The 25,348-nt window shown below is 43.0% G+C and overlaps 1 protein-coding gene across 5 annotated transcripts; it reads right to left on the bottom strand.

Annotated features, from left to right (window-relative positions):
• C2H8orf89 (chromosome 2 C8orf89 homolog) lies at positions 1–25,145 on the bottom strand. Of its 5 annotated transcripts, none has more exons than XM_043507713.1 (8): positions 24,968–25,140; positions 22,643–22,694; positions 15,704–15,864; positions 14,428–14,584; positions 12,515–12,616; positions 7,009–7,119; positions 4,414–4,478; positions 1–320 (listed from the first exon to the last, which is right to left on the bottom strand). In XM_043507713.1, exons 1-8 carry the CDS (start codon positions 24,999–25,001, stop codon positions 169–171), a joined length of 834 nt encoding a protein of 277 aa, XP_043363648.1. In that variant the 5' UTR covers positions 25,002–25,140; the 3' UTR covers positions 1–168. The 5 variants fall into 5 exon arrangements, with proteins under 5 accessions (XP_043363648.1, XP_038244892.1, XP_038244893.1 ...); XM_038388964.2 differs by having other exon boundaries at positions 4,414–4,517; positions 24,968–25,139; XM_038388965.2 differs by having other exon boundaries at positions 4,414–4,517; positions 14,428–14,581; positions 24,968–25,138.
• Between the last annotated feature and the right edge of the window lie 203 nt (positions 25,146–25,348).

The following is a 25,348-nucleotide window of genomic DNA, read 5'->3' on the forward strand; positions in this document are numbered from 1 at the left end:
TGTATAAAAATATAAAATATTTATTAAATATATCACAAGATTTGGTATTTACAGTTTTATTGATATTAAACAGGTTTTCAGGTAAATTTAGCATCATACTGTATTTAAAAGCAAAGTTTTTGTATTTCAGTGAGCAAAACAATCTAAGCTCACAAAACAGTATGCACATCAGCTTGTCCATGTTTCTTCTTTCTTGCCCCATTTCAATTTTTTGTTTTTCTCTTGATGTATAGTTTCACGTTGAAATGATTTTATTTCAGAGAGTCTCTGTATATATTCAGGTGGAGCTCCAGCAAAAGGATCTGTGAAATGGTGATGACCTAAGTGTGGGGGGGGGGGGGGGAAACCATTGATTCTACCGTACTAAATCAGGTAGGTCTTAAGTACCTTTAATAAGAAATATGTCTTTAGCACAGTTACTTGAGAAGTTGGTTTGTGTTTAATGAGTCACTTGTCTGACCCTAAAATTTGGCATTCCACTTTCAACTTAAAACCTCAACATGGGGATGCAAGATTCTAGAAAACAAGTCTTGACAGTATATGCATTTTTAAATGGTGAACATCAAACAGTCAAATCCACACTGAAAGGGGCAGTGGACAAGCCAAAATATGTATGATACTGACATTTTTAACTATAATATTTTTGGCAAATTATGAAAAAAACTGATATCGGACTGGTTTTCAGTCCCACTATTATTCATTTTCTCCTACTTCTTTTCACATTGCTTTTTAGCTCTTCTACCACCACATGTAGAAATATTTTTACATATGGGGCTTTTAATAAGAGGTACGCATTTCATCTGGAGACATTTTTATTTCAGTATTACAAATATTAAACTATTACACAGCATACTGCTGACAGATTAATTTGCTACCTACTAATTCTTCCAAGCAGTATAAATACAATTGTGGTTTGGAACCAAGCTAACCTAAAACCAGTACTTGCTAGATCAATATTTCAGCATAACAAAGTTTAAGTGGCCAATATGGTCAAGTGAGTTTAGAAGTAGCACTTTCCAGAGATATCTTCTAATGAAAAAGTCACAACACAGATGTTTCACGTACTTTTTGGTAGTTATTTTCTTCCTCAAATATAGGGACACTGGCAGTCAGTCAGTGGGTTCATTCAAGTCATCTTTTCTCTGATCTCATCATACTGTTTAGAGCTGTGGGCCGAGGGATGTGCTGGCCACCCTTCCCACAGCCCCCCTTGGCCTGGAGCGGCCAGTGGGAGCTGCGATCGGCCAAACCTGCGGACTCGGCAGGTAAACAAACCGGCCCAGCCCACCAGGGGCTTTCCCTGAACAAGCAGTGGCCCTAGTTTGAGAACCACTGGTTTAGAGACCAGTATTCTACTCAGTGAATCACAAGATTAGCGACCAGTAACTTCAGTTCTAATCCCAGCTCTGACAGATGTCCTCTCTGGCCTTGAGTCAGTCGCAGCCTCTGTCTCAGTTTCCCCTTGTGCAAAATGTGGATAGTGGAAGATTCTGTGAAGTCTACAGCTACAAAACACTTCATAAAGCCCTCTGAGTGCCAAGTATCCTCTATTATAGTAATCATTTTGTATTATTTAAAATTTCTTCCAATCACAGCCATGAAAAAGTGAAATGTCATTGCCTCACAAATGACATGAGTATGTGTGTTGTGTCACATTACTCTTTCCATACAGAGAACTATTCATGAAACTGAACTGACAAATGGAATTCTGAGCGCTCCTCCTCCCACCCAAAAATCAAATCCACAGAAAAAAACCAAGAAACATCTATTCATGTTACTATCATCTTAGAACAGGAATAATTCCCAATAGTTGATAACGGTATACTCAAAATAAGTGACTTTTACAATTATCCAACCCAGCTTTTCTCATTTTTAGCTTCCTGCAAAAGGTGTTATTTCTTCATACACTTCACTGTAAACATTATCCCTTCAATATATGTATGTAATCACTAGAACTTCAAGAAGTTTTATCACAGAGGAAACAGTTTTCAAACGAACAATGAGGAGTCTGGTGGCACCTTAAAGACTAAACAGATTTATTTGGGCATAAGTTTTTGTGGGTAAAAACCCCCCAAAGAAGTGGGGTTTTCTACCCATGAAAGCTAATGCCTAAATAAATCTGTTAGTCTTTAAGATGCCACTGGACTGCTCGTTGTTTTTGTGGATACAGACTAACATAGGTGCTGACTTTTGGTTTTGCCAGTGGGTGCCCCATCCTGGCTCTGCCCCTTCTCTAAGGCCTCGCCCGCACTCCACCTCTTCCTGCCCCATCCCCCAGGCCCCCTGAATGCCGCCTCCTTGTTGACCCCCGCCCCTAAATGCCTCCCACCTGCCGCTCACTCCTTTTTGCCCCCTCCTGCCTTAAGGGCAAGGTGCATGTGCTGGAGGGGTGCTCTGCCAGTTTTGAGGGGAGGCTAATTTCAATATATTTATACACTTTCATTCTAGTTATTGAAAGTGTGTCTATCATTGGTATCTCCCCTTCCCGATGTTTCCCAGTTCTTGCTCTCCACCTGTGTTCTCTTTTCCCCATCTCTTTCTGCTCCCCACCTCCTGGTGGCTCCGTTTAGTGCCTGCTCCCACCCACGCACTCAATGCGGCTCTGTCTCCCCCCAGCCCCAGCTGCCGCCCAGAAACTGCCCACCCTGAGACAGAGAGAGAAATTTAATTCAACAGTCCAGCATAGAAATGGCCCATTCATTCATCCTGCTGTGTGGCTCCTGTGTCACTCCAGCTTCTCCCAGTCCCCAGGGATGCACCCCACCCCCGCTTTGAAGCTTGCTTGCTGACTCCCCCACACACTCTGCAACTTTTGTGGGAGGGGAGCCCCTGGTGGGACCATGGCCAAAGGGGGGGGGGGAGGGGTTGCTTCCTCCACTGTGCTGCAGCAGCCCAGCACCTTGAAGCAAGATGAGCTCAGGTGTCCCAAGGTGAAGCAAGGCAGCCTCTCCTGACTTGAAGCTGACACAGGAGGGTGGATGCAAGGGAAGGAATTCCCTAAAAGCTGCAGTGGGGGAGAGATGGATCCAGGGGAAGGAAATCAATCCTTCCTGATGCAGGGAAGAGGGGATGCTGATCAGCAGAGGAGGGGATAAACTTCCTCTCTGGGAGGAAAAGCCCCTTAGGCAGGCTTGATCTGGGTGTGGGGAAGGAGGAGACAGCTTTGGGCTCGGCAAGCGTTACTTTCCCAGGCATGAGAGCCGACCATGGAGAAGAGCCCATGGGGAGGATGTGGCTAGAAGCACTGGTGGGGTGTTGCCCCCTCCTGTCCCCCCCCCCACACACACACACACAGGGGAAGGGATGCGGAGCCCCGGGACCTAGGTCAGAACCGTAGGGGTTGGGAGCTCCCAGAGCCCATGTGGGAGGGGTCCAGGCACAGGCAGGGTCTGTGCTGGGAGAGGCTGCTCATTTGCACCTGGGGCTGAGGCTGCAGTGAAGCCTCTCTCACCATTTACCATGGCTGGGCGCAAACTCCTGGCCCCAGCCCAAGTTCACTCATCAGACACAACGGCAAACTTTTCTTAAAGGAGCCATGTCTTTTTGGTTTGTCCCTCTGCCCAGCACTAAGGGGGTCTGCAGCTGGTTTCTCCTAACTGGAGGGGGAGCACAGGTCCTGGGTGAGACACCAGGGTGGGCTGAGAATTTCCTTGAGAAACCCCATGGCCCATACTCCCCACAGCAGCCCCAAAGGCTAGCTGAGAAGCTGCCCGCCCATCTCCCCCCAACCCCCTGCTGAGGGGCTGCTCACCCCATCTCCCGCACCCCTCTGCGGCTAGCCGAGAAGCTGCCATGCCCTGGCTGCTTATCCCCCCCAGCCCAGCTCCCTCTGCCCTGAAAATTAAAAGGGCTCACAGAAGCCCGCTGGGGACTTTGCACCAAACAGCTGATTGGCCACAGACAGACAAAACTGCTGCCCATGCTAAATAGCTGATTGCAAGTTGCCAACAGCTGATCTTCCCAGTGGGTACAGAGCACCCACTAATTTTTTCCATGGGTGCTCCAGCCCCGGAGCACCAACGGAGTTGGGACCTATGCAGACTAACACAGCTACCCCTCCAATACTTTTCAAAAGTGGAATGGAAGCACAAGAAAGCTATAATGTAAAGCATTGACAAGTTAGGGCTTGTCTACAATAACAGTGAGTTTTTTGGCAAGCTGGGGGTATAATTCTCTTTCAAAGAGGACTAGATCAAAGCTCATTAACAAACTGTTAATGCATGTCAGCAGAGTCCACAAAGGCAGTTAGTATGTAGCAGGCTAGGGTTGGGGTAGATTCATACCCCAGATGCCACAAACTAACTGTCCATGTAGACAAGCCCTTAGAGTTGCCCCTTCTACAACTCCTCAGTTCTAACAGCATCTGACAAGAGCTGAACACTAAAAATCATACACAGATTATACATTTCTTACCAAACTTGTATCTGGGTCCCACTGGAAGTGAACATATGCTGGAAACGTGGTTATTCTTCTTGGATTTATGGATGTCACAGTGAAAAGTCTTGGAATTAATATATCTGAATAAAAAACACCCACTTTATAGAGAGCACAAATAAAAAAAAATAGATTTATTCACTGTATGGAATGTTATTAGTGTCTTTCCTAATCATGTTCCCAAATATCTGAGGGAGTTAAGAAAGACTATTTTGTTGCCAAGAGGTTGAAAGGATTCTTGAATTCTATAATTATTTTACATTTCCAGAGCCCTTTCCATCCAAATGCCTAAAAGCACTTTAAAAATATTAATTCCTTAACACTGATCTTCCTATGAACCTCATGTTGATGGTAAACTGAGGCATGGAAATTATGCTTTGTGGCATAGGGCAAGTTTATCAGTGGTAGAGGTGGGAACAGAACCCAGATCTGCTATAGGGCTCAGTACTCTAGATATAGGGCCCCTTTCAAAGTACCCACAATCAGTAAAATTTGAAAAGCTCAGAGGCAGAAACTATTAAATCAATTGCTACCAGTATAGAAAATAAAGAACAGCAAAGAAAAAAAGACTCCTAAATTTCATTGAATGGAATGGGAAGGATTAGTAACCACCTATTCTGGCTCTTTTCTGCAGACAGTACTTTTGGGTCAGGAGGTGGTAGGTCAAGCCAGTCCAACTCCAAAAGTAACTATAAAGAACATTTTTGTTAGCTATATAAAAATAGATGTTTTCTTTATGCCACCAGGGATTCCCCCTATAACACAGGAGTTTGCAGTTGTCCTCTTAGGACAGCCCTTCATACTACCAGAATGGCACAAAGGGATTGAGCAGAGGGCTAGGATATACCCCTTGATGTTTAGGTCTAGTGAATATGAAACCATCCTACTCTGGTATTTAACTGTATATGTTCCATCTAATTTTAAAGTAGTAACCACCTCTGTAGCCTTTTTAACTTTTTCCCATTCTGGAATTTTACTTCACCAGACTATAATGGCCTCTATGTTACTAATTACAATAAGTAAAACATTGAATACAAAGGTGAGAAAGCATCCAGTTTTCTGCCCAATGTTTTACAAACAAGTCACTCCCTGGTCATTTGATTACAGACCTAAAAGTCACCATACTACAACAAAAAAAAAAACCCTTCAAAAACAGACTCCAATGAGAAAATGCTGAATTGGAATTAATTTGCAAGCTGGACACCATTAAATTAGGCTTGAATAAAGACTGGGAGTGGATGAGTCATTACACAAAGTAAAACTACTTCCCTATGCTTATTTTTTCCCCCTACTGTTACTCACACCTTCTTGTCAACTGCTAGAAATGGGCCATCCTGATTATCACTTGTGGCAAATTGCTGGCACTACGTTGATGGGTCTCACGTATTCTCTTCTTGGGGGGGGGGGGGAAGAGTTCAGGGCACTGTTTCTTGCCCCTGAACTGGGGTATTAACTGCCCTACTAGTGTAGTAGAGGAGGGGAGTGGAGAGGGAAGGACCTGGGCCCGCCCTCTACTCCAGGTCCCAGCCCAGCTGCCCTAGGAATAGCAGTAAACCACTAGAACTAGCAGTTCCTTCCCCTGGGCTACTTCCCTCTCCTGCCCTTCAGCTTGTGGGGCTTCCTGCCCTCTCTCTCCACAGACCATGTGTCCCTTTATCTAGGGTCTTGGTCTTCTTAGCCCACCACAGCACTTCTCCAAACTCTCCTCTACTTCCCTCCAAACTGCTCTCTGCTCCAACACCAATCCTTCCTGCTCCTGTCTGGTTGAAGCAGGGGGGTTTTATCATGTGCTCTAATTGGCTTCAGGTGCTTTAATTAATTTATAGCAAACTTTCTTCCCTCTACAGGGAATAAGGCTCCCTTCTAAGACTCTCCTGCTGCCCTCTGGCCATGTTGTATCACACACTGCAAAAGGTTTTTTTCTCCTGCTGATAATAGCTCACCTTAACTGATCACTCTCATTAGAGTGGGTGGCAACACCCATTTTTTCATGTTCTCTGTGTAAATATATATCTTCCTACTGTATTTTCCATTGCATGCATCCGATGAAGTGGGTTTTAGCCCACGAAAGCTTATGCTCAAATAAATTTTTTAGTCTCTAAGGTGCCACAAGTACTCCTCATTCTTTTTGCTGATACAGACTAACACGGCTACCACTCTGAAACAAGTCACTAGAAAGTAACACAAGTGCATATATATGAAACTTTTTGCCTGAGGAGCACAGAACAGTCTGATCTTTTCCACCAACATCCTTCCTCCCTCTATCTACCTTTTGTACAGATTCCTTTCCATATATGACTCTCTCCAGTGCTCTGCCATTTCAGGCCTTGTCTACACTTAAAGGATTTGCAGGTTCAGACACACCAATAGAACTATACTGGCAACTCTCCAAGTGGAGATGTAGCTTACACAAGCAAAAAAGTTATTTTGACAGTAACGCTTAAACCACTGTCCCACTGTCCTTCTGTTTCTCTTTTCCCTGATTCCCCCTTTCCTGTAGACGTGCCATATCATGTGTTTCTTTTCATAAGGAAACTGGGGACATTTCCCCCACCTCCACTAAAAATTCCTTACCTCAAAGCTCCTATCTCTCCAGCTCCATCATGAATGGCTGGCATCTTCAGTGGACTTGGGTTCCAAGAATCTAGTCCTCTCTTCTGCAGATCCCCCACAGGTATGTCTCCCCTGCAGAAGGAAGTAGTCCTCTTTCAAAAAGTGACTGAGAAGGGCAGGATTTCTATTTCAATTGGTATTGTGAGGAAGGCACTGCTAGTAATATTGATTTTCACCAGTTATTTCCCCATCACTCCCATCCCTACTGTGATCCCGCACCGAAAACAGTGTTTCCCAAATGGGGGGTGCATCTTTTTGGGGGAGCAGGTGAAGGACTAGCCAAACCTCTCAGTTATTCTCCAGAATCTTCATTTAAACAAACCAGACAGCTCTGAGGTGTGAACTGTCACATTTATTTCAACGGGTGCTCCCAGCCGTACCCCCTGCCCTTCTAGGAGCTGTGTCTCCATCCTCTTACTACAGCAGCAGCCCCGCTGGAGAACAGGGCAGGGGGTGGGGTGCTGCTGGGGGTTCTGCTCCTTTCCCCACTGGGAGAGGAAGCATGGAAAGGAACAGAACACCAGCAGCTCCTCCGGTGGCTGTACCGCCCCAAGCCCCGCCCCCCTCCAGCCCTGTCCTCTGGCGGGGCTGCTGCTGTACAGATGGAGCCGGAGGAAAGGCAGTTCCGTGGAAGGGAAGGGTGGTACAGCCGTGCCAGAGGAGGCGCGGGGTTGCCAGTTCCTCCTGTGTCTTTCTGGTACGCCGTACCAGCTATAAATATCTTGCTGGTACGGCATACCGGAGAGTACCGGCCTATTTCCACTGCTGTTTGGAACTGACATTGAAAATGGATTAAGCTAAAATGCAAAAAGGCACTCTTAGTGCAGAATAAATGTGTCCATACAGGGAGCTAGTGCAGAAGAGGTCACTGTACTTTAAATTCATATACTAGCTAATTCATGCTAACTTTCCTGAGAATTCCCTGTCTAGACAAGTCTATAGATTTGGTTTTGAGGAGAATCCAACATGTGGGAAAATGAGTAAATTTTTTTGTTGAGAGGTGTGGGGGTGGAACTAGGAAAGAAGGTACTGGTAGTATCTAAGGGTATGTCTACAATGCAGCTGAAAGTTGTAATTCTCAGCTTGGATAAAGGTACACATGCTAGCTCGAATCAAGATAGTGTGCTAAAAATAGCATTATGGCCACAATAACATGGGTGGTGGCTTCGGCTAGTTACTTGAGAACATACCTAGAATCTTGGACAGGATTGTATTCTGGTGGCTATCACAAGCTGTGAAGCCACACTGCTATTTTGAGGCTATAGTCCTCAGTCAGAGCTAGTGTGCATATGTCTACCCTCACTGCGAATTACACCTCTCAGCTTCAGTGCAGACACACCCTAAGACAGGGTTCTCAAACTTTTTTTACTGTGACCACTTTAACACAGCAAGCCTCTGAGTTCGACCCCCCTTATAAATTAAAAACATGTGTTTATATATTTAACACTATTATAAATGTTGGAGGCAAAGCAGGGTTTGGGGTGGAGGCTGACAACTTGCGACCCCCCATGTAATATCCTTGTGACCCCTTGAGGGGTCCAGACCCCCAGTTTGAGAACCCCTGCCCTAAGAGATATTCAGTCAGTGCCAACAGTGGTAAATATTTGAGAACTTTTTTTTGCCCCCATTATGAAGTATATAGGGCCTGAAGAATATAGTTAATCAAAGACAGAATATCTGTCTAACATAAACTTTCTTAAAAAATAATACTTCTGTCAAGGGTGGGAAGAACTGGGAGACAAAAGAAGAAGAAAAAACAAAACACTTTCTGTAGTAGGTTCTCCACAGGCCACAGGAATGAATATCCCATTAAGGACAACAATGTGTTAAAATAGAAGAGGACAGTGAAGGGAATGTGGTGTGGTGGTTAGAATACAGGATTGCAAGTCAGGAGTCTTGGACTTGTTTGTCCTGGATCAAGTCTCTTCACCTCTCTTCCTTAATTTCCCCACCTATAGGAAGAGGATATTATTTATTTACTTCATATGAGCCTGCTTGCTTAAGGTTTTAAAGCACTTTGAGATCCTCTAAATTATGGTATAAAAATGCAATGTATTTATTAAAGTAAGATGAGAAAAGCTGTGAGGGGGAGAGCTCATATAGAAGTTAGGTCTGGGACACTTCAGTTATCTGATCTAAAATGGAATTTATATTTCTAAGATGTAAAAGCAGCTCTTTCCAGATAGTGGTCATCCCTGAGTGGGGCTTTCCATAGTGATCTCGTATTGAAGCCTGCCCACATGAGAAGATTGGGCCATGCTGGATGTATTCAGGTAGAAGGACCATCTAATTAGTCCCCAAGCTACGAAGGTGGTCCTTGAGGAAGAGTAACTGGGAATTGCCTCATCAAGGTCAAGACTGCAGAAGAGAGTGTGCTCTCTCGATCTACCAACAATCTGAAGCTAAGTGCCCCTCCCATTCCCCTTGGGCAGACCACCCAGGTTAATAGAAGAAGAAGACTCAGTTGTTGGCTATGCGAGTCTGACCAGCCTACTGCTATCGAAGACCCCCTCAGTGGTGCCAAGAGCTCAGATCAAGCTACTACATTGCCTGGCTCTAGTAACTGCCGCAACTAAGATCCCGAGACCACAAAGCAAAGTTCATATTCTTTTTTTAGGTTTTGTCTTAAGGGAGGGGTGCCTCCTTATTCTATTAGGGTGAGAATGTATCAGGTCTGAAACCTGAAAAGCAAACCCCAACTCCGCCATCTAAATTGGTAATGAGGTAAAAGACCTATTATACAGAGCTGCTATTTGAGACTTATTCAGTAATCATCTCTGTTCTGTGGTATTTGTGTGAAGTGGGAACGAGTAAGAGTGTAGAATAATAGCTATCATAGCAACAGAAAGTTTTAAGGAGGAAGCAGAGTAGCACTGAAGTTGTGGACAAGAAATTTGGTCTCTGTATGTCCTTAAGACTAGATGAGTGTAGTGTACCTCTCTGTGCAATCTCCCCAGGAGCATAGGCATAGGTGGGCCTGCGTCGGCCATGGCCCACCCACTTAGCATCCAGCCCCCCCTCTTGTCCCCACCCCAGCTCTGGCCCCAGTGCTTGCCCCGCTCCGTCAATCTGCCCAAAGCTCCTGCCAGGGTCCAGCCAGGGAGCAGGGGCTTGCTCCACTCTGCCTGCCTGGTGCTCCTGCCAGGGCTGGTCGTAGGGTGACCAGACGTCCCGATATTTAGTTGTTTGTCCTGCCTCCTGACCAATGTATGGTCGGGACACGATTTGTCCTGATATTTTGCTTTGGCGGCACTCCAGCTTTTTTCTTTTTTTCTTTTTTTTTTGCTTGGGCGGCAAAAAACCTAGAGCCTGTGGCTGTCCCCCCATGTGTCCCAATATATTGTTCTTGTCATCTGGTCACCCTGGCTGGGTGGATGGAGCAGGGCAAGCCCCTGCACCCTGACACTATGCACTGGCTGGAGCACCAGGCAGACAGGTGGAGTGGGGCAAGCCCCCACACCCTGACCCCACTCCCAGCTGTGGAGCACTGGTGGGGCAGTTGGAGTGGAGCAAGCTTCTGCACTCCCACCCCGCTCCCCAGCAGGAGCACTGGGCGGGTGGAGCAGGTGGGGTGCAGCAGTGCCCATTTCTCCTGGGCCCCAGGTGGCCCAGTGGCTAATCCACCACTGGAGGAGGGTGAGAGAGTGTGGGCGGGCTGCCATCGGTAGAGGAGATCTTAAAACAATGTAGGCCTGCCATCTGGGGGAGCTGGGCCCAGTGAGGGACGGTGGGACCTGGAAGAGAGCCAGGAGCCATGTGCGCTGGAGAGCAGCGTCTCCTCCCAGAGCTGGGTGCATGCCCGGAGCCACAGGGAACCCCTGGCCAGAGGGTCCATCCATCATCCCCTGCAAGCCCGGCTGCAGGGGGGTGGGAGGAGGTGGCCCCCCATTCCTCCTGCTCTCCTAACACCCCCGCATAGTTGCCTGCCCACCCAAATATGTCATGCTGGCTATGCCACTGAATCTCCCTCAGTCATTATCTAAACTCAAAACTGACAGTCACATCCTAGGAGGGTGGTGAAGCACTGGAATGCATTACCTAGGGAGGTGGTGGAATCTCCTTCCCTTGAAGTTTTTAAGGTCAGGCTTGACAAAGCCCTGGCTGGGATGATTTAGTTGGGGATTGGTCCTGCTTTGAGCAGGGGGTTGGCCTAGATGACCTCCCTGAGGTCCCTTCCAACCCTGATATTCTATGATTCTACATTTGGTGAATCGATTTCACAGTCAAGACAGGATCCATCGGTTGGGGTTGTTAGATTAAAGGACAACAACTACCTCCTTCAGTCTCTTGATTAAATAAAAGCAATTTTTCCTTAAGTCAACCTCATGATATAATTTGATTACCTGGTTATTAATTTAATGATTTGATAAATGATAATCTAAACTATTTAGAGAGAGAAGGTGGATGAAGTAATATCTTTTATTTCCCTAACTTCTATTGGTGAGAGAGACAAGCTTTCAAGCCACACAGAGCTTTTGTCTCTCACCAACAGAAGTTGGTTCAATAAAAGATATTACTTCACCCACATTGATTCTCTAATATCCTGTGACTGACACAGCTATAACTACACTATATATCTAAACTCATGTCTCTGTTAACTCATTGATCGACTGATTTAATCTCAATTGTGACCTTAATTAATTATTGTATTGTTTCATTCTTAGTTTATTAAAGTTATAGTAGTTTTAGCCCTATCAATATATTTGTTTAATCTAAATATGTGCTTATTTATTCTTTTTAGTAAAAGCCATAAAAAGTACACAGACCTGGTTCTTTCAAAATGCAACATGGGTCCAGAATCACAAGGAATAAGGTAAAATTAGCCGTATTATCTGAGAACCACTTGGCTCTCTTCCTAAATTAAAATGTTTGTCCCTCACAAGCAATATTGCACTATATACTGAAAGTCTAAGAATTCAAATTCAGGAATATTACCAGGGCAGAGAGAATGTACTACTAGAGCAAAATGATTTTGTTTGGTGTTATGGAAAATAGGACATAAGTTTTACTCATTAGCATGCATTAATTAATTTGTATTTGAAAGGTAGAGCAATTAGTCTCCATCATATCCAGAAGAAGCCACCAATCCAGTTTCTTAATCACAGAAATAAAAGGTGGCAACATTTCATATTGGAGAAGGGAGACAAGGTGGGTGAGGTAATATCTTTTATTGGACCAACTTCTGTTGGTGAGACAAGCTTTTGAGCTTACACAGAGTTCTTCTTCAGGTCTGTGTAAACTCAAAAACTTGTCTCTCTTGCCAACAGAAGTTGGTCGAGTAAAAATATTACCTCACCCACCTTGTCTTTCTAATATGCTGGCTACATGGCTACAACAACTCTGCATACATATTGGAAAAAGGCAGTTAAGAACCACGTTACTAAGATCTCTTTGCATATTCAGTAACTTAAATCTTTCCTTAACTTTCAGGAATGGTGATACATAATAATTTAAAATGGAGACAAACCTTTTTTTGCAAAACTCGTATCCTAAGTACTGTGATGAGGTCTGTGGCAGTATGTATGAAGTTGGCACACAGATATGCTCATTGTCATCTTTACTATAAGAGCTAAAACAATTAGAACAAGATTTAAACAGATAACAGAAGTCTGTACTAAAATGATAATCCATTGTATAACATGCTTCACTGAATACCATCCCAGAACAAAGATCATTAACATTGTGAGATGACGTGTCTGAAATAAATATCCTTTAAGTAGCATTTTTGATTATAAAATCATAGAATAATTATGACTAAATTTCAGCTACAGTATGTTATGAGAGACAGTCCAACAAAATTTCAATTATGGATGAATTTCTGGCAAATTGTTTTAGTAGTAAGAATGCATGTATGAAAGGCCAGTCTTGTTTACTGAGAAGAGATTATATTACTTGGTAATTAATTATTGTTTGCTTTATCATTATCAAGAACAATGATTCAGAAAAGATTCATTGGCATGAGCAAGTTGTAACAAAAATATGAAGTGCAATACGTGCTTATGTTAGCAGAATATTATATATACTGAACTTAGCTCTAAACAGCATATTTTTAGGAACTTAGTGTGTTGAAAACTAAGTACCACATGCTATTTTTGCCATTGTTTACCCATCATATTTATTTACTTATTTCCAGAAGTGACTACAGATAGACAGCTTATCCACACATGGCAGCAGTTTGTAAACCATACTGAAAAAAGAAAAAGAAAAGAAGAAAAAAGTCCCAGACAAAGCTACTTTGTGGATAGCACTAGTGTAATTACAAGGAGGGGACCTGTCCCCCTCATATCTTTTAGATGGGGAGGGACCAAGGGATGGGAGACAGGGAAGGGAGTGAAGAGAAACATATTTGTTGAGAAAAGTTACTCCCCTGCTTAGTTATATACGTAAGCTTGGTGGACTGCTGTGTAGAAAGCACTTAGTCCCAACTGAAGCAAACAGAGATCAATTATTAGATACAACAGAAGCACAGACAATATAGTAAGAACACTGTGAGACAAAGCAAAATGCTGAGAAGGAAGATTGAAATACTGGAAAATTAACTTCAAGGTAATAATCCTCATAGTCTTTCTTATACAATGACGATTGAACATCTGGTCACTGTTAACAGAGAAGATGTTCTCTGTATCTAAAAGGCATTCCTGATGCCTAAAGGAGGTATGAACTAACTTACTATCTTGACTAACACACAAATTAGTTCTAGAGGGCTAGACCCAAGATATAAGGATAGAATTATTTCAGAAATGTGTCTAGAAAGGTACTTTCTATAAGGACAGTAAGAAATCTACATATTTCCAGATGTGGATCCTCTTTTTCCAATCAAAACGATTAACTTATTTTCTGTTGAAGAAATCTTCTATTTAGCAGAACGCAGAAGCATCATTGCCCTTCACAGCTACACTTGGAATTTACTAGGAGGACAGCTTTATTTCTTGTGATTCTGGTAAGGTGAAAAAACTGCCAATTGCCCTCTAGCAATGGCTTCAAGTCTGACATTGGGCCATGTTACAGAATTAATATTGACTTTGAGTGTCAGTGAATTAATAGTATACATGGGATGTGCCTTGGAACCTACTTTGGATTTGGAAATAAGACAATCTTTGCTTTATTGCTGCATTGACTCAACAGGAGTAAATCCTTAGAATTATCTATAATCTGTATGTTATTCTTCTGCATTACTCAAGGCTGATGTGGGAACATAAACTACAAGTTTCACTTCCCACTCTCTCCAGCAAATACTCATTTGACAAAGCTATCAAATACCTGGACTCTTTTGCAATTCTTTTCAGAGGCAATATGCCCAGGGTGCACTTTGATTCTAAAAAGCTAAAATGTTCTAAAATAAATACTTTTTCTATGAAAACATTGACTGTGGACGTATACCCAGTTGGAAATGGTTTAGCAGCACCATATGCAAATCCTTTTTTCATCTGCAGAATAGGAGATAGGTTTTCTTGATAGCTCTGGACTCCCTGAGTAAGGTTTGGTATTGCAGTACTCTCCTCGCAGTCTCTCAAGCCAAAGGTTGAAGAGTATTCTGCTTAAAGTAGATATTCACAGAAGTGTACATGAAATATCAACATCTGATCATAATTAGAACACACATTAAGGATTATAAATTAGATGAGTTAGTTAAGCTCCTTTTACTAAATATGAAATCAGTAGAGATATATCATCAGGAGAAAAAACACTTGGGTTGTTTGTTTTTAAAAAGTGAGGCCACTTCACAAAAACTACATGTCTCAGTCAATGCATGGTCATATAAAACCCTTAGAAATTAATAATTAAATCTTGCTCCTCCTGAAGTCAATGGTTAAGGCTATGAGTTTGTCACGGAGGTCATGGAAGTCATGGAAGTCACAGATTCTGTGACTTTCCGTGACTTCTGCAGTGGCCGGTGCACCTGGCTTAGGGGCACCTCAGGCAGATCTGCCAATGAGAGCTGAGGGGGTGGTGCCTGAAGGCAGAGGCAGCGTGCAGAGCTGCCTGGCCATGCCTCCGCCTAGCCGCTGAGCGAGAGGGATGTCACTGCTTCTGACGAGCCCCCCAGGTAAGTCCCACCCAGAGCCCACCTCAGCCCATCCCAGGTCTGAATCACCTGCCCCCACCACACCCAAACTCTGCTTTTGTTGCGGGGGAGGGGGGAAGGCACAGAGCCAGGTAGGGAGCCTATCAGCCACACCAACCTCACTTCCCAGCACCAGTGGGGGTCCTGAGCCAAGTGCCGCCCCACCCCCAGCACCTGGGCCTGCATAGCCCCCGGGCAGCCCCGCCCCCAAGTTTTAGTCTCAGATATTTTTAGTAAAAGTCATGGACAGGTCATGGGCTGTGAATTTTTGTTTACTACCCATGACTTCTCCGTGACTTTTACCAAAAATACCCATGACTAAAACGTAGCCTTATCAATGGTTAAATTTCTATTAACTTTAAAGGAGAAGGATCAGGTCCTTATAAAGAAAAGACACACAGAACAGACTGATATGTAGAAGCCTTAATCCTTAAGGGGCTCTATAGGGCTGTGAATGCCAAAAATTAAGCTTGGAGATATGCAGCACTAGAAGTTCTACTCTCCCCCACACATTTGTGGCACTGGAAAGAACAGCTTCTTAGTGAAGCTAACTACACTATAGACCATAAAATTACAAGCTCAATCATTTACCTTTTTTTATCCTTTCTGTCTTTAACAATGCGCTCCTCCAGCTACTTTCAAAGGAAAAACATCCTAATGATCTTCCTGAGGCTTCATTATTCAGATATTTGTAGTCAGAGGTTAGACTTGGCTTTGTTTGTTCTTTTGATGCTTGAGATGAAAGTGATCTGCTGTTTCAGATATGAAATGCAAAAGATACAGTGGATGCAAATGCATGTTCAAAGAGTAAGGTGATCGATGTTTTTCAAAAGTTACAAATCGTGTTGCCAACATACATAGACACTTTGAATCAGGACTTCTCAATACATGGGAAATTACCCATAAGTGGACTGGGAGGGGGAAGCCTTGCTGACTAAACAAAACAAGTCAGTAAAATCCTGTGGGCACTAGGACCCAGCAGGAATATGAGCAAGAGATGGAAAGAATCACTTATTCTCCATCCAACTCCTGCCTCCATACTACTCCATTCCCAACCCTTGCTGCAGGTTCTCAGCCATTTCTTCCTCACCACACACCACATTCAGCTCCAGGAGAAGGAAAATATTACTTCAAGAGGCTGTTTAGCTGGCTCCATCACCTCTTTAAGCCGCAAAACTCCCTTGCTTAAGGCTGTGCATTACAGAAGGCAAAACAGTCTCAGGCAATAGACAGTCACAGCTCCTCTTCCCCCAACCTTTTTGCATGTATGCCAACTGTCAATAACCCCACAAAACCCCCAAACCATCTGGAGTTTTTTGCTATCAGTCTAATTTCACAATTTTTATAGCAACAAAGGACTGTGGGATTGGGTGGGTTGCCTTAAACTAATCTGGTTTTGGATCCCTAGTACAAAAAAACTTAGCATCATGGGCTTGAAAATTAATATGAAATGTATTTGATTTATTAAGAGAGAGCTTTAGTAATGTGTACTGAATGCTCAAGAACCAGGGTCAGTTTTTTTTTTAAATAATGAAAACAACTTTTTCTGGTCACAAATATACAATCCTGCAAATCGCTGGGGGCCACTATGTATCAGCATCTATGGTGGTGGTAGTGCTGTCAGCCACTACAAAACCCCACAGAAAAAGTTACCTGCCTTATTCAACCTCTAAAGATAACTTTGCATCCCAATCAAGAACAGAAGTGGATGGTCATTTGGCCACATCCTTACTCCATTCACCCAAGAATGAGTCAAAGAAAAAGGGGCATAGATTTGTGACCAGAAAACACTCAAAAGCTTTTCTTCCACCCACCGAGATAACAGCAGAGAGCTAATGGAATATTGAGGCTACTGAATACAAGCTACAATATGAAAATACAGGAGAAGGACTTTTCAGTGGTTAGGATGCTGGTCAGGGGCTGAGAAGAGCTAGGTTTTATTCCCAGCTATGAAGAGATGAAAGTAACTTAACGGACTTACAACACCAGCAGGACATCTACCACATCTTTGTTGACTTCAAGAAGATGTTTGACAGAGTATGGCATGAAGCTCTCTGGGCAACCATGAAGAAGTACAATGTTGATTGTAAGCTTATTCTTACCATTAAACAACTGTATGCCAAGGCCAGCAGTGCAGTCCTCATCAATGGCACAATAGGAGAGTGGTTTCGCACCACTGTTGGAGTCCGGCAAGGCTGCCTTCTTTCGCCCACACTGTTCAACATCTACTTGGCGCACATAATGACTGATGCCCTAGATCATTTATACATAGTCCACACTGGGGGGCGAACAATCTCAAATCTTCAGTTTGCTGATGACATTGATGCCTTGGCAGGCAGCAAAGATGAACTTGCCAACTTTGTGAAATGACTGGATGAAACCCTCCTCAAAATATGGTATGGAAATCAATGCAGAGAAAACCAAGCTGATGACAAACAAACGTGATGGGATCAGGTCACTTATCACTGTCAGTGGACAAGAATTGGAGATATTGAAACAGTTCAAGTATTTGGGGGCAATCATCACTGATGAAGGATCCAAGGCAGAAATTCGGGCAAAAACTGCACAAACAACAGCAGCGGTGGCAAAGCTAAAGCTAATTTGGAGGAATAAGAACATCTCCCTGGAATACAAACTGAAACTGCTGCACACATCCAGTTTTCTGTATGTGTGCGAGACATGGACCCTTACGGCAGAACTTGAACGGAAAATACAGGTAGTAGAGATGAGATACTTCTGTAAAATCCTGGGCATCTCCTACTTCAACCACATCACTAATGAAGAGGTTTGCAACATTATCACCCAATGCACTGGGTCATATGAAGACCTCCTGACGACCGTGAAGAAGCGCAAGCTGAAGTGGTATGCCCATGTAACAAGATCATCTGGATTATCTAAGATCATCCTCCAAGGGACAGTACAGGGGAAGAGAAGAAGAGGTAGACAGAAGAAGAGATGGATTGACAACATAAAAGAGTGGACAGGAATGGACTTCGCAGAGACTCAAGCACTGACACACAACCATCAGAGGTGGAGAAAATTGGTTGATTGCTCGTCAATGATGGTGCCCCAATGACCAATCCAGTTATGGGAGTGATGATAATGATGATTGATGATGATGATGCAACTAGATTTAAGTGTATGCCCTTTTGTGAATTTCATGCAGGGGGGAATTGCCACCCCTCCCTGGTTAGCCAGAGATGTAATGCAAAGCTCAACTATCTACCATTACAGAACAGTCAATGGAAATCGATCAGACAGAACTACAATTAAATGAAACCACTTGGAGGTGAAAAAGAAACAATGTAATAGACAAAGGATTGCCCTCTATGAATAAAGACAAAAGACTGTTACAGTATAACAGAGCGGAAAGAGGCACTCTGGATCCATTCATTGATGAGACACCTTGTTGAGCAGGGGTATTTTTCATGAAAGATTGGATTCCTTTTCCTGGGAAGCCAGCCAGCTCTGTAACAGACTGAATTTTGAGGGGAAAGCCTACTTTATAAGAACGGCCATACTGAGTCAGACAAATGGTCCATCTAGCCCAGTATGCTGTCTTCTGACAGTGGCCAGTGCCAAATGCTTCAGAGGAAATGAACACAGCAAAGCAATTATTGATTGATCCATCCAGTTGTCCAGTCCAAGCTTCTGGAAGTTGGAGGCAGAGCTTCCGGGGGGAGAGCAAGTGGGGCAATTTCCCCCAGACCCCTGGCCCCGCAGGGGCCCCCACGAGAATGTCTGAAGTCTGAGATCTGAGACAGGGAAGGGGCCAGTAGTGTAGCTGGGGGGGAGACAGGCAGCGGCCACTCTCCACTGAGCACAAGTGGCGCCTTTTTAATTTTTTGGCGCCTTTTAATTTTTACTCACCCGGCGGCGCTGAGGGTCTTCGGCGGCATTTTGGCAGTGGGTCCTTCAGAAGACCAGAGCGAGTGAAGGATCCGCCGCCGAAGTGCCGCCAGGTGAGTACAAGTGGCTGGCAATGTTCCCTCTAATTTTTGACAGGCCGTGTGCACAAAAATTTCTTCCGTGCAAATGTTGTGCTTCTGTGCAAATTTTTGTGCGCGTGATGTTTCGCCGTGTGCACAGTGTTTAGGATCTGTGCATGTGCGCACACGCACACAGCTTAGAGGGAACAGTGGTGGCTGGCACCTTTTTTTTATGTCTGCTCCCCCTGTTCACTCCACCACTGGAAGGGGCTCCTGAAATTGCTTTGCCCCAGGCCCCCTGAATCCTCTGGGTGGCCTGGTTGGAGGTTGCATCCCTGACCATCTTGGCTAATAGCTGTTGATGAAACTATCTTCCAAAAACATATCAAATTGTTTTTTGAACCTGGTTATACTTTTGGCCTTCACTTTTGGCAATGAGTTTCATAGGTTGATTGTGCATTGTGTAAAGAAGGACATCCTAATGTTTGTTTTAAACCTGCTGCCTATGAATTTCATCAGGTGATCCCTGGTTCTTGTGATATGTGACGGAGTAAGTAACATTTCCTTATTTACTTTTCCACACCAGTCATGATTTTATAGACCTCTATCATATCCCCGTTAGTTGTCTCTTTTCTAAGATGAGAGACTAAAAAGACTGGACTATTCCTCATATGGAAGCTGTTCCATACCCTTAATCATGTTTATTGCCCTTCTCTGTACTTTTCCCAATTCTAATAGATTTTTTTTTTTGAGATGGGGCAACCAGAACTGCACTCGGTATTTAAGGGCGTACCATGGATTTATATGGTGCCATTATGGTATTTTCTGTCTTATTATTTATCCCTTTCCTAATGGTTCCTAATATTATTAGCTTTTTTTGACTTCTGCTGCACATTGAGCAGATATTTTCAGAGAACTATCCATGATGACTCCAAGATCTCTTTCTTAAGTGGTAACTGATAATTTAGAAACAATCATTTTGTATATAGAGTTGGGATTATATTTTCCAATGTGCATTACTTTGCACTTATCAACACTGAATTTCATCTGCCATTTTGTTGCCCATCACCCAGTTTTGTAAGATCCCATTGTAATTCTTTGCAGTCAGCTTTGGATGTAAACATCTTGAGTAATTTTGTATCATCTGCAAACTTTGCCACCTCATGGTTTACCCCCTTTTCCACATCATTTATGAATATGTTGAACAGCGCTGGTCCTAGTATGATCCCTGGGGAACCCCACTATTTACCTCTCCTGACTGTGAAAACTGACCATTTATTCCTACCCTTTGTTCTTAACTTTTTAACCATTTACTGATCCATGAGAACATTCCCTCTTGTCCCATGATTGCTTACTTTGCTTAAGAGTCTTTGGTGTAGGACCTTATCAAAAGGCTTTCTGAAAGTCCAAGTACACTGGTCATCCCTGTCCACAAACTTGTTGACTCCTTCAAAGAATTCCCATCAATTGGTGAGGCATGATTTCCCTTTACAAAAGCTGTATTGTCTGCTCTCTAACTTATTGTGTTTATCTGTGTGTCTGATAATTCTGGTCTTTACCTAGTTTCAGCCAATTTGCCTGGTACTGAAGTTAGGTTTACTCGCCTGTAATTACCAGGATTGTTTCTGGAGCCTTTTTTAAAAGTAGCGTTACACTAGCTATCCTCCAGTTGTCCGGTACAGGGGCTGATTTAAGCAATAGATTACATACCACAGTTAGTAGTTCTTAGACAGGAAAGGTATCTACTAATAAGCGAAGGCTGTAGTTTGCGTTTTATTATTTTGTTTGATATTGTAATCATTTGTTTACATTCAAAAACCAACCAAACAACAACAACAAAAAACCCCAATGCTATGATCCAGGTGCTCAGCACAGCTTGGAAGGGAAGTATGGTAAAGATAGCTTTGACACTTTTGTATCCAGTCTCAGATCTTGAGGTCTTTTGGATAACACTTCAGTACTCTGCAATACTTGGAAGTAGAACTGACAGTAGTTAGTTGTATTTTACGCTGGTTTTCTCTGACTCCAATGGGCTGTTCTGATACCAGGAATAATGTAGGGCTTCCTCAACAATATGCCCCTCTGTTGGAGGGATGGCCTCGGATGGGGGGATACCAGTATAGGAACCATTACAGTGGTTTTATATCATTCTTTCAGACATTAAACAAACAGATGTAACACTGGTATGTTAATGGAAAATTGTTTAGGTAAATGAAAAGAAAAGCTATTAAAAACCCATAGTGTCAAGAAATTCTTTAAGTTCTTAGTGATATGGAACAGAATTGCCCACTGGAATGCAAGCAGATATTATTAAGGCAGTTCAGTTTTTGAAAGCAATCTCACCAGCCTTGAAGTGAGAGGTTCTGGAATGAACTATATCATGCCATCTCTTACTTGTGGTTGGAATTTTAACTCAGAAGTGTCAGAAATAGAGATTCTAATCACCTCACTAGATCTCCAAAAAAATTGCCTACAGGGTGAGGCAACAACATACATGAGGATTTTCTTGTATGTTTTAATAAACATTGTGTTCTTCCAATTCTGTATTTTTCCAGGATAACCCTGGAAAGAATTTATTTTATAGATTCTATTTTCATAAGACAGAAGAGCATAATTCAAATTAGATTTTGTTGTCAGTGATTCAAGAGCACAGTGGTTTAGAGGGTGTGTGTGTATGTGTGTGTGTGTGTGTGTGTGAAAATAAACAAAAACAAGTTTAAAAGAAAAAAATCTACACACTCATTTTGAACTTCAGAATTGTTCAGAAAATACAAGGAACTTCAATGAGATGATTTTTTGCACAGCCTTCAATGATGACAAAAAAGGTTTTCACTCTGCATAGTCCCGACCAAAAATTCTGATGGGGATGCAATTCTCCCCAAAGATATACACAGATGAAAATAATTCACTAGCATATTAAAACGTCACACATAAACATACATTTTTTCTGTGACCTAATAATTCTGGTGGATTGTAACTCCTAGGAATAATAGTTAATTGAATACACATTTGTTTTGCAATTTTGAAGCAAAAAAACCAACACAATACTTGGGCTGCAGAGCCATCAAAGAGCATGAAGGTACCAGCCATCTCTATAAAAGCCTCCTAAATGTTTAGGATTACATGACTAAAATTTTTGGAACAGCAAATTGTAGGAGAAGACACATACCATACCTCACATTCATAAAAAGAATGAGAATCAGACAGTATAGCACTGTATTCTATTTATCTAAAGTCCAAATATGGCATAAATGATATACACAACTCTCCTTTCTACCCATGAAAGGAGAACCGTATATGACAATAGGATAGTCATACAATCTCTCTCTTCTTCAAGATAAAAGATCGCCTCAAATGTTGAACTTATAAATATTATTTAACACAACCAGTAGCTTGATAAGTTCAGAAAAAGACAATTTCTACCTTTCATGAACCAATCTCTCCATATTCTCCTTGACCTATTCTGGTATCAAAGCATAGTTAGAGTAGGCTACTGGTAAATCCAATTAAAAAGAAAATTATCCCTAGTTTTTTAAAAAATACTTATTTTGTGAGAGAATACTGTTCTCATTTATGTCACACACCATATTAACAGACTTACCATTCAGAGAGGAATGATGACTCTGGGTATTTAATTTCTTTTACATATGATTCTGCAAAACAAAAAGTGATAAAACTATATTCAAAATCAGGAAAACCAAGTTCCTATGTATAATACCAAAAGAAAATGGTAAACAAACACTAATTACCATTTACAGTCAAAATCTCAAACAAAATTATGTAATTACCTTGCCACCAATTTGTTCTACCACAGCCTTTAATATAAGTGAATTGATAGGATTTGTTTTCCTTGGAGTTAGTATTAGCCCTAATGTCCTGGCCAAATTCCAACTTCCTATCCAAATTCTCTGAATTTTCAACTGGATTGGGTACTCTTTACTTCCTGTTCTAAATTGTGTAGAGTGCTATACATTGCTGAACAGGTGTCATGTTTCACTATTGAACTGTTTGTATTTTAGCTGTGGTTGGTGTGATTCTTATATGCAGTTTGTAAAGCAATTTGGGATCCTTCAAAATGAAAGATTCTATATAAATGTATAAATTGCATGTATGTAAGGCAGCTTATAATTAAATCTCACTATTTTTAAGGAGAATTCCCCATTAAGTCAATAAGGAGTTCTGCTTAAAAGTCAATAGCAGGAAATGGCCTGATTTTATTGAAAGTATATCTTTTTTAAAGTCTGGGTATATTTTAAAAATAAATAGTTTATAAAACAGATTTTTGTTTCCAGATTTCAATAACTCATAACTGCATACCACTTTTGTTAGTTATCTGTGTTTAAATAAGTATCTTTTTCACAGCCCCATTTTCTTCTGCTTAATGTTCTGGTACACATGTAAATTCTTCCAACCTAATCATTGCCCTGGTAATAAATTGATACTGGATTCCCTGCTGATCTCCCTTTTTTATGAGTAGAGTTTATATTTTTTCCTAAAGAAAATGTAAATTCTGTGCTTAAAATATTTGATGATGCTATCCTTTACATAAGTAATAACAGTGCATCAGAACACAGGCATTATTTTGTGAGAGAATTATTATTATTATTATTTAACATTTATGTTGCAGTATCTTAGTTTTCTGAAGTATGTGTGTATGTGTGTGTACTAGTACCTTAATTTACTAACAGGAAACAGCCTATTAGAGATTCTGCAAGCACTCTAGAAATGAGAACATCATTTCCGCGATGCAGCTAAACTATTTGGAAAGCCAAAGTCCCAAGGTTCTGTCCGTTGAATATTCTCAGAGCCTCACAAATGTTGTTTGCAGGCAATTATTTATGGCTTTGAAATTAAGATGTTTAGGAAACAAACTAAGTTCTTCTATTTCCTCCCCTTTTTGTTTCCCATCTTCTTTGAATTTTCCTCATTATAATGATCAAGATGTTTTGAAATCTTATCAAAATCATTCAAACATTACCTCTTATGTTGAAAGGTCAGGGTTTATAAAGTACTGTATTTTAGCACTACATTTTAGTTTTGATGTCTCTCATAAAAATGTCAGGTTTCAGAGTACCAGCCGTGTTAGTCTGTATTCGCAAAAAGAAAAGGAGTACTTGTGGCACCTTAGAGACTAACAAATTTATTAGAGCATAAGCTTTCGTGACCTACAGCTCACCGATGAAGTGAGCTGTTGCTCACAAAAGCTTATGCTCTAATAAATTTGTTAGTCTCTAAGGTGCCACAAGTCCTCCTTTTCTTTTCTCATAAAAATGTGTACAGCATTTTGCAGTCATGAGCTGTGCAAACACAGAAGTAGGGTGTAGTTTATAATACCATTCAAATAACATCGGTACAGGTGACCAGGCAGAGCAGGATGAAGAACCGCATTTCCAGGAGAAGAGGGATAAAACAGAAGGATCAGAAAACAGAATGCGACTGATTGATTACAGAGCTGCAGCCAGAGACAAGCGCCTGCTTGAGAGGGGACTGAAAGCAAGCCAGAGAGTCAGTTTCATCACGCCTGAGCTTTTCCGAATCAAAAGGCTTTCAGGGCGGCGGTTCCCCCGCATGCTTGGAAGTCTCTGCCATAGAACTGAGTGTGGGATTGTGCTGAGAATGGGGGGGCGGGGGGGGGGGTCACCTGAACACGGAATACATTAGGGGGCAGAGGAATAGCTCAGTGGTTTGAGCATTGGCCTGCTAAACCCAGGGTTGCGAGTTCAATCCTTGAGGGGCCCACTTAAGGATCTGGGCCAAAAATTGGGGATAGCTCCTGCTTTGAGCAGGGGGTTGAGACTCGATGACCTCCTGAGGTCCCTTCCCCACCCCAGATATTCTGTGATTCCTCTCACACAGTTTCTTCCGACCCCTGTTCCCCGCCCATCGCCCTGCCCCCTGCAGCCCCTTCCAGCTAGAACCCACGTACCCCGGTGTCCCCAGCGCGGCTGGTCCCCGCTCATGGCGCCGCTAGCTCGGGACTCGGCTCCCGGGAGGGGGCGGGGAGGCGCCCGACGGCAGCAGCAGCAGCCTCCCCGCCCCGCTACAGAGTCACCGAGGCGGCGCCCACGCGGCTGCCGCTGCGAGCCCGGAGCCTGGGAGCGGCCCGGCCGGTTACCGGGCAACGGGGGGAGCCACGCGGGCAGGGCGGGGCCTAGGTGGGTGCGGCGGCCGCGGGGGGGGGGGGGGGTTCGTGGGATTGAGGCGGGAACGGGGAGTGTTGAGGTGAAGGGAGGGGGCGACTGCGGGTGGCCGGGGGGTGGCTGAGGTGGAGTTGGGTGGGAGGGGAAGAAGGTGGCTGAGGTGGGGG

The sequence above is a fragment of the Dermochelys coriacea genome, chromosome 2 (assembly GCF_009764565.3).
Source record: "Dermochelys coriacea isolate rDerCor1 chromosome 2, rDerCor1.pri.v4, whole genome shotgun sequence".
Lineage (NCBI taxonomy): Eukaryota > Metazoa > Chordata > Testudines > Dermochelyidae > Dermochelys > Dermochelys coriacea.

What these genes read in the sequence shown, in the direction of transcription:
- C2H8orf89 (XM_038388964.2), bottom strand. Translation starts at nt 25,001, where the DNA reads ATGAGCGGGGACCAGCCGCGCTGGGGACACCGGG. An exon ending in GCTAAACCATTTCCAACTGG is followed by an intron (nt 12,617 to 14,427) that starts GTATACGTCCAC and finishes TAATTGTTTTAG; the next exon opens with CTCTTATAGTAAAGATGACA. An exon ending in TACGAGTTTTGCAAAAAAAG is followed by an intron (nt 7,120 to 12,514) that starts GTTTGTCTCCAT and finishes TTCCTTCTGCAG; the next exon opens with GGGAGACATACCTGTGGGGG.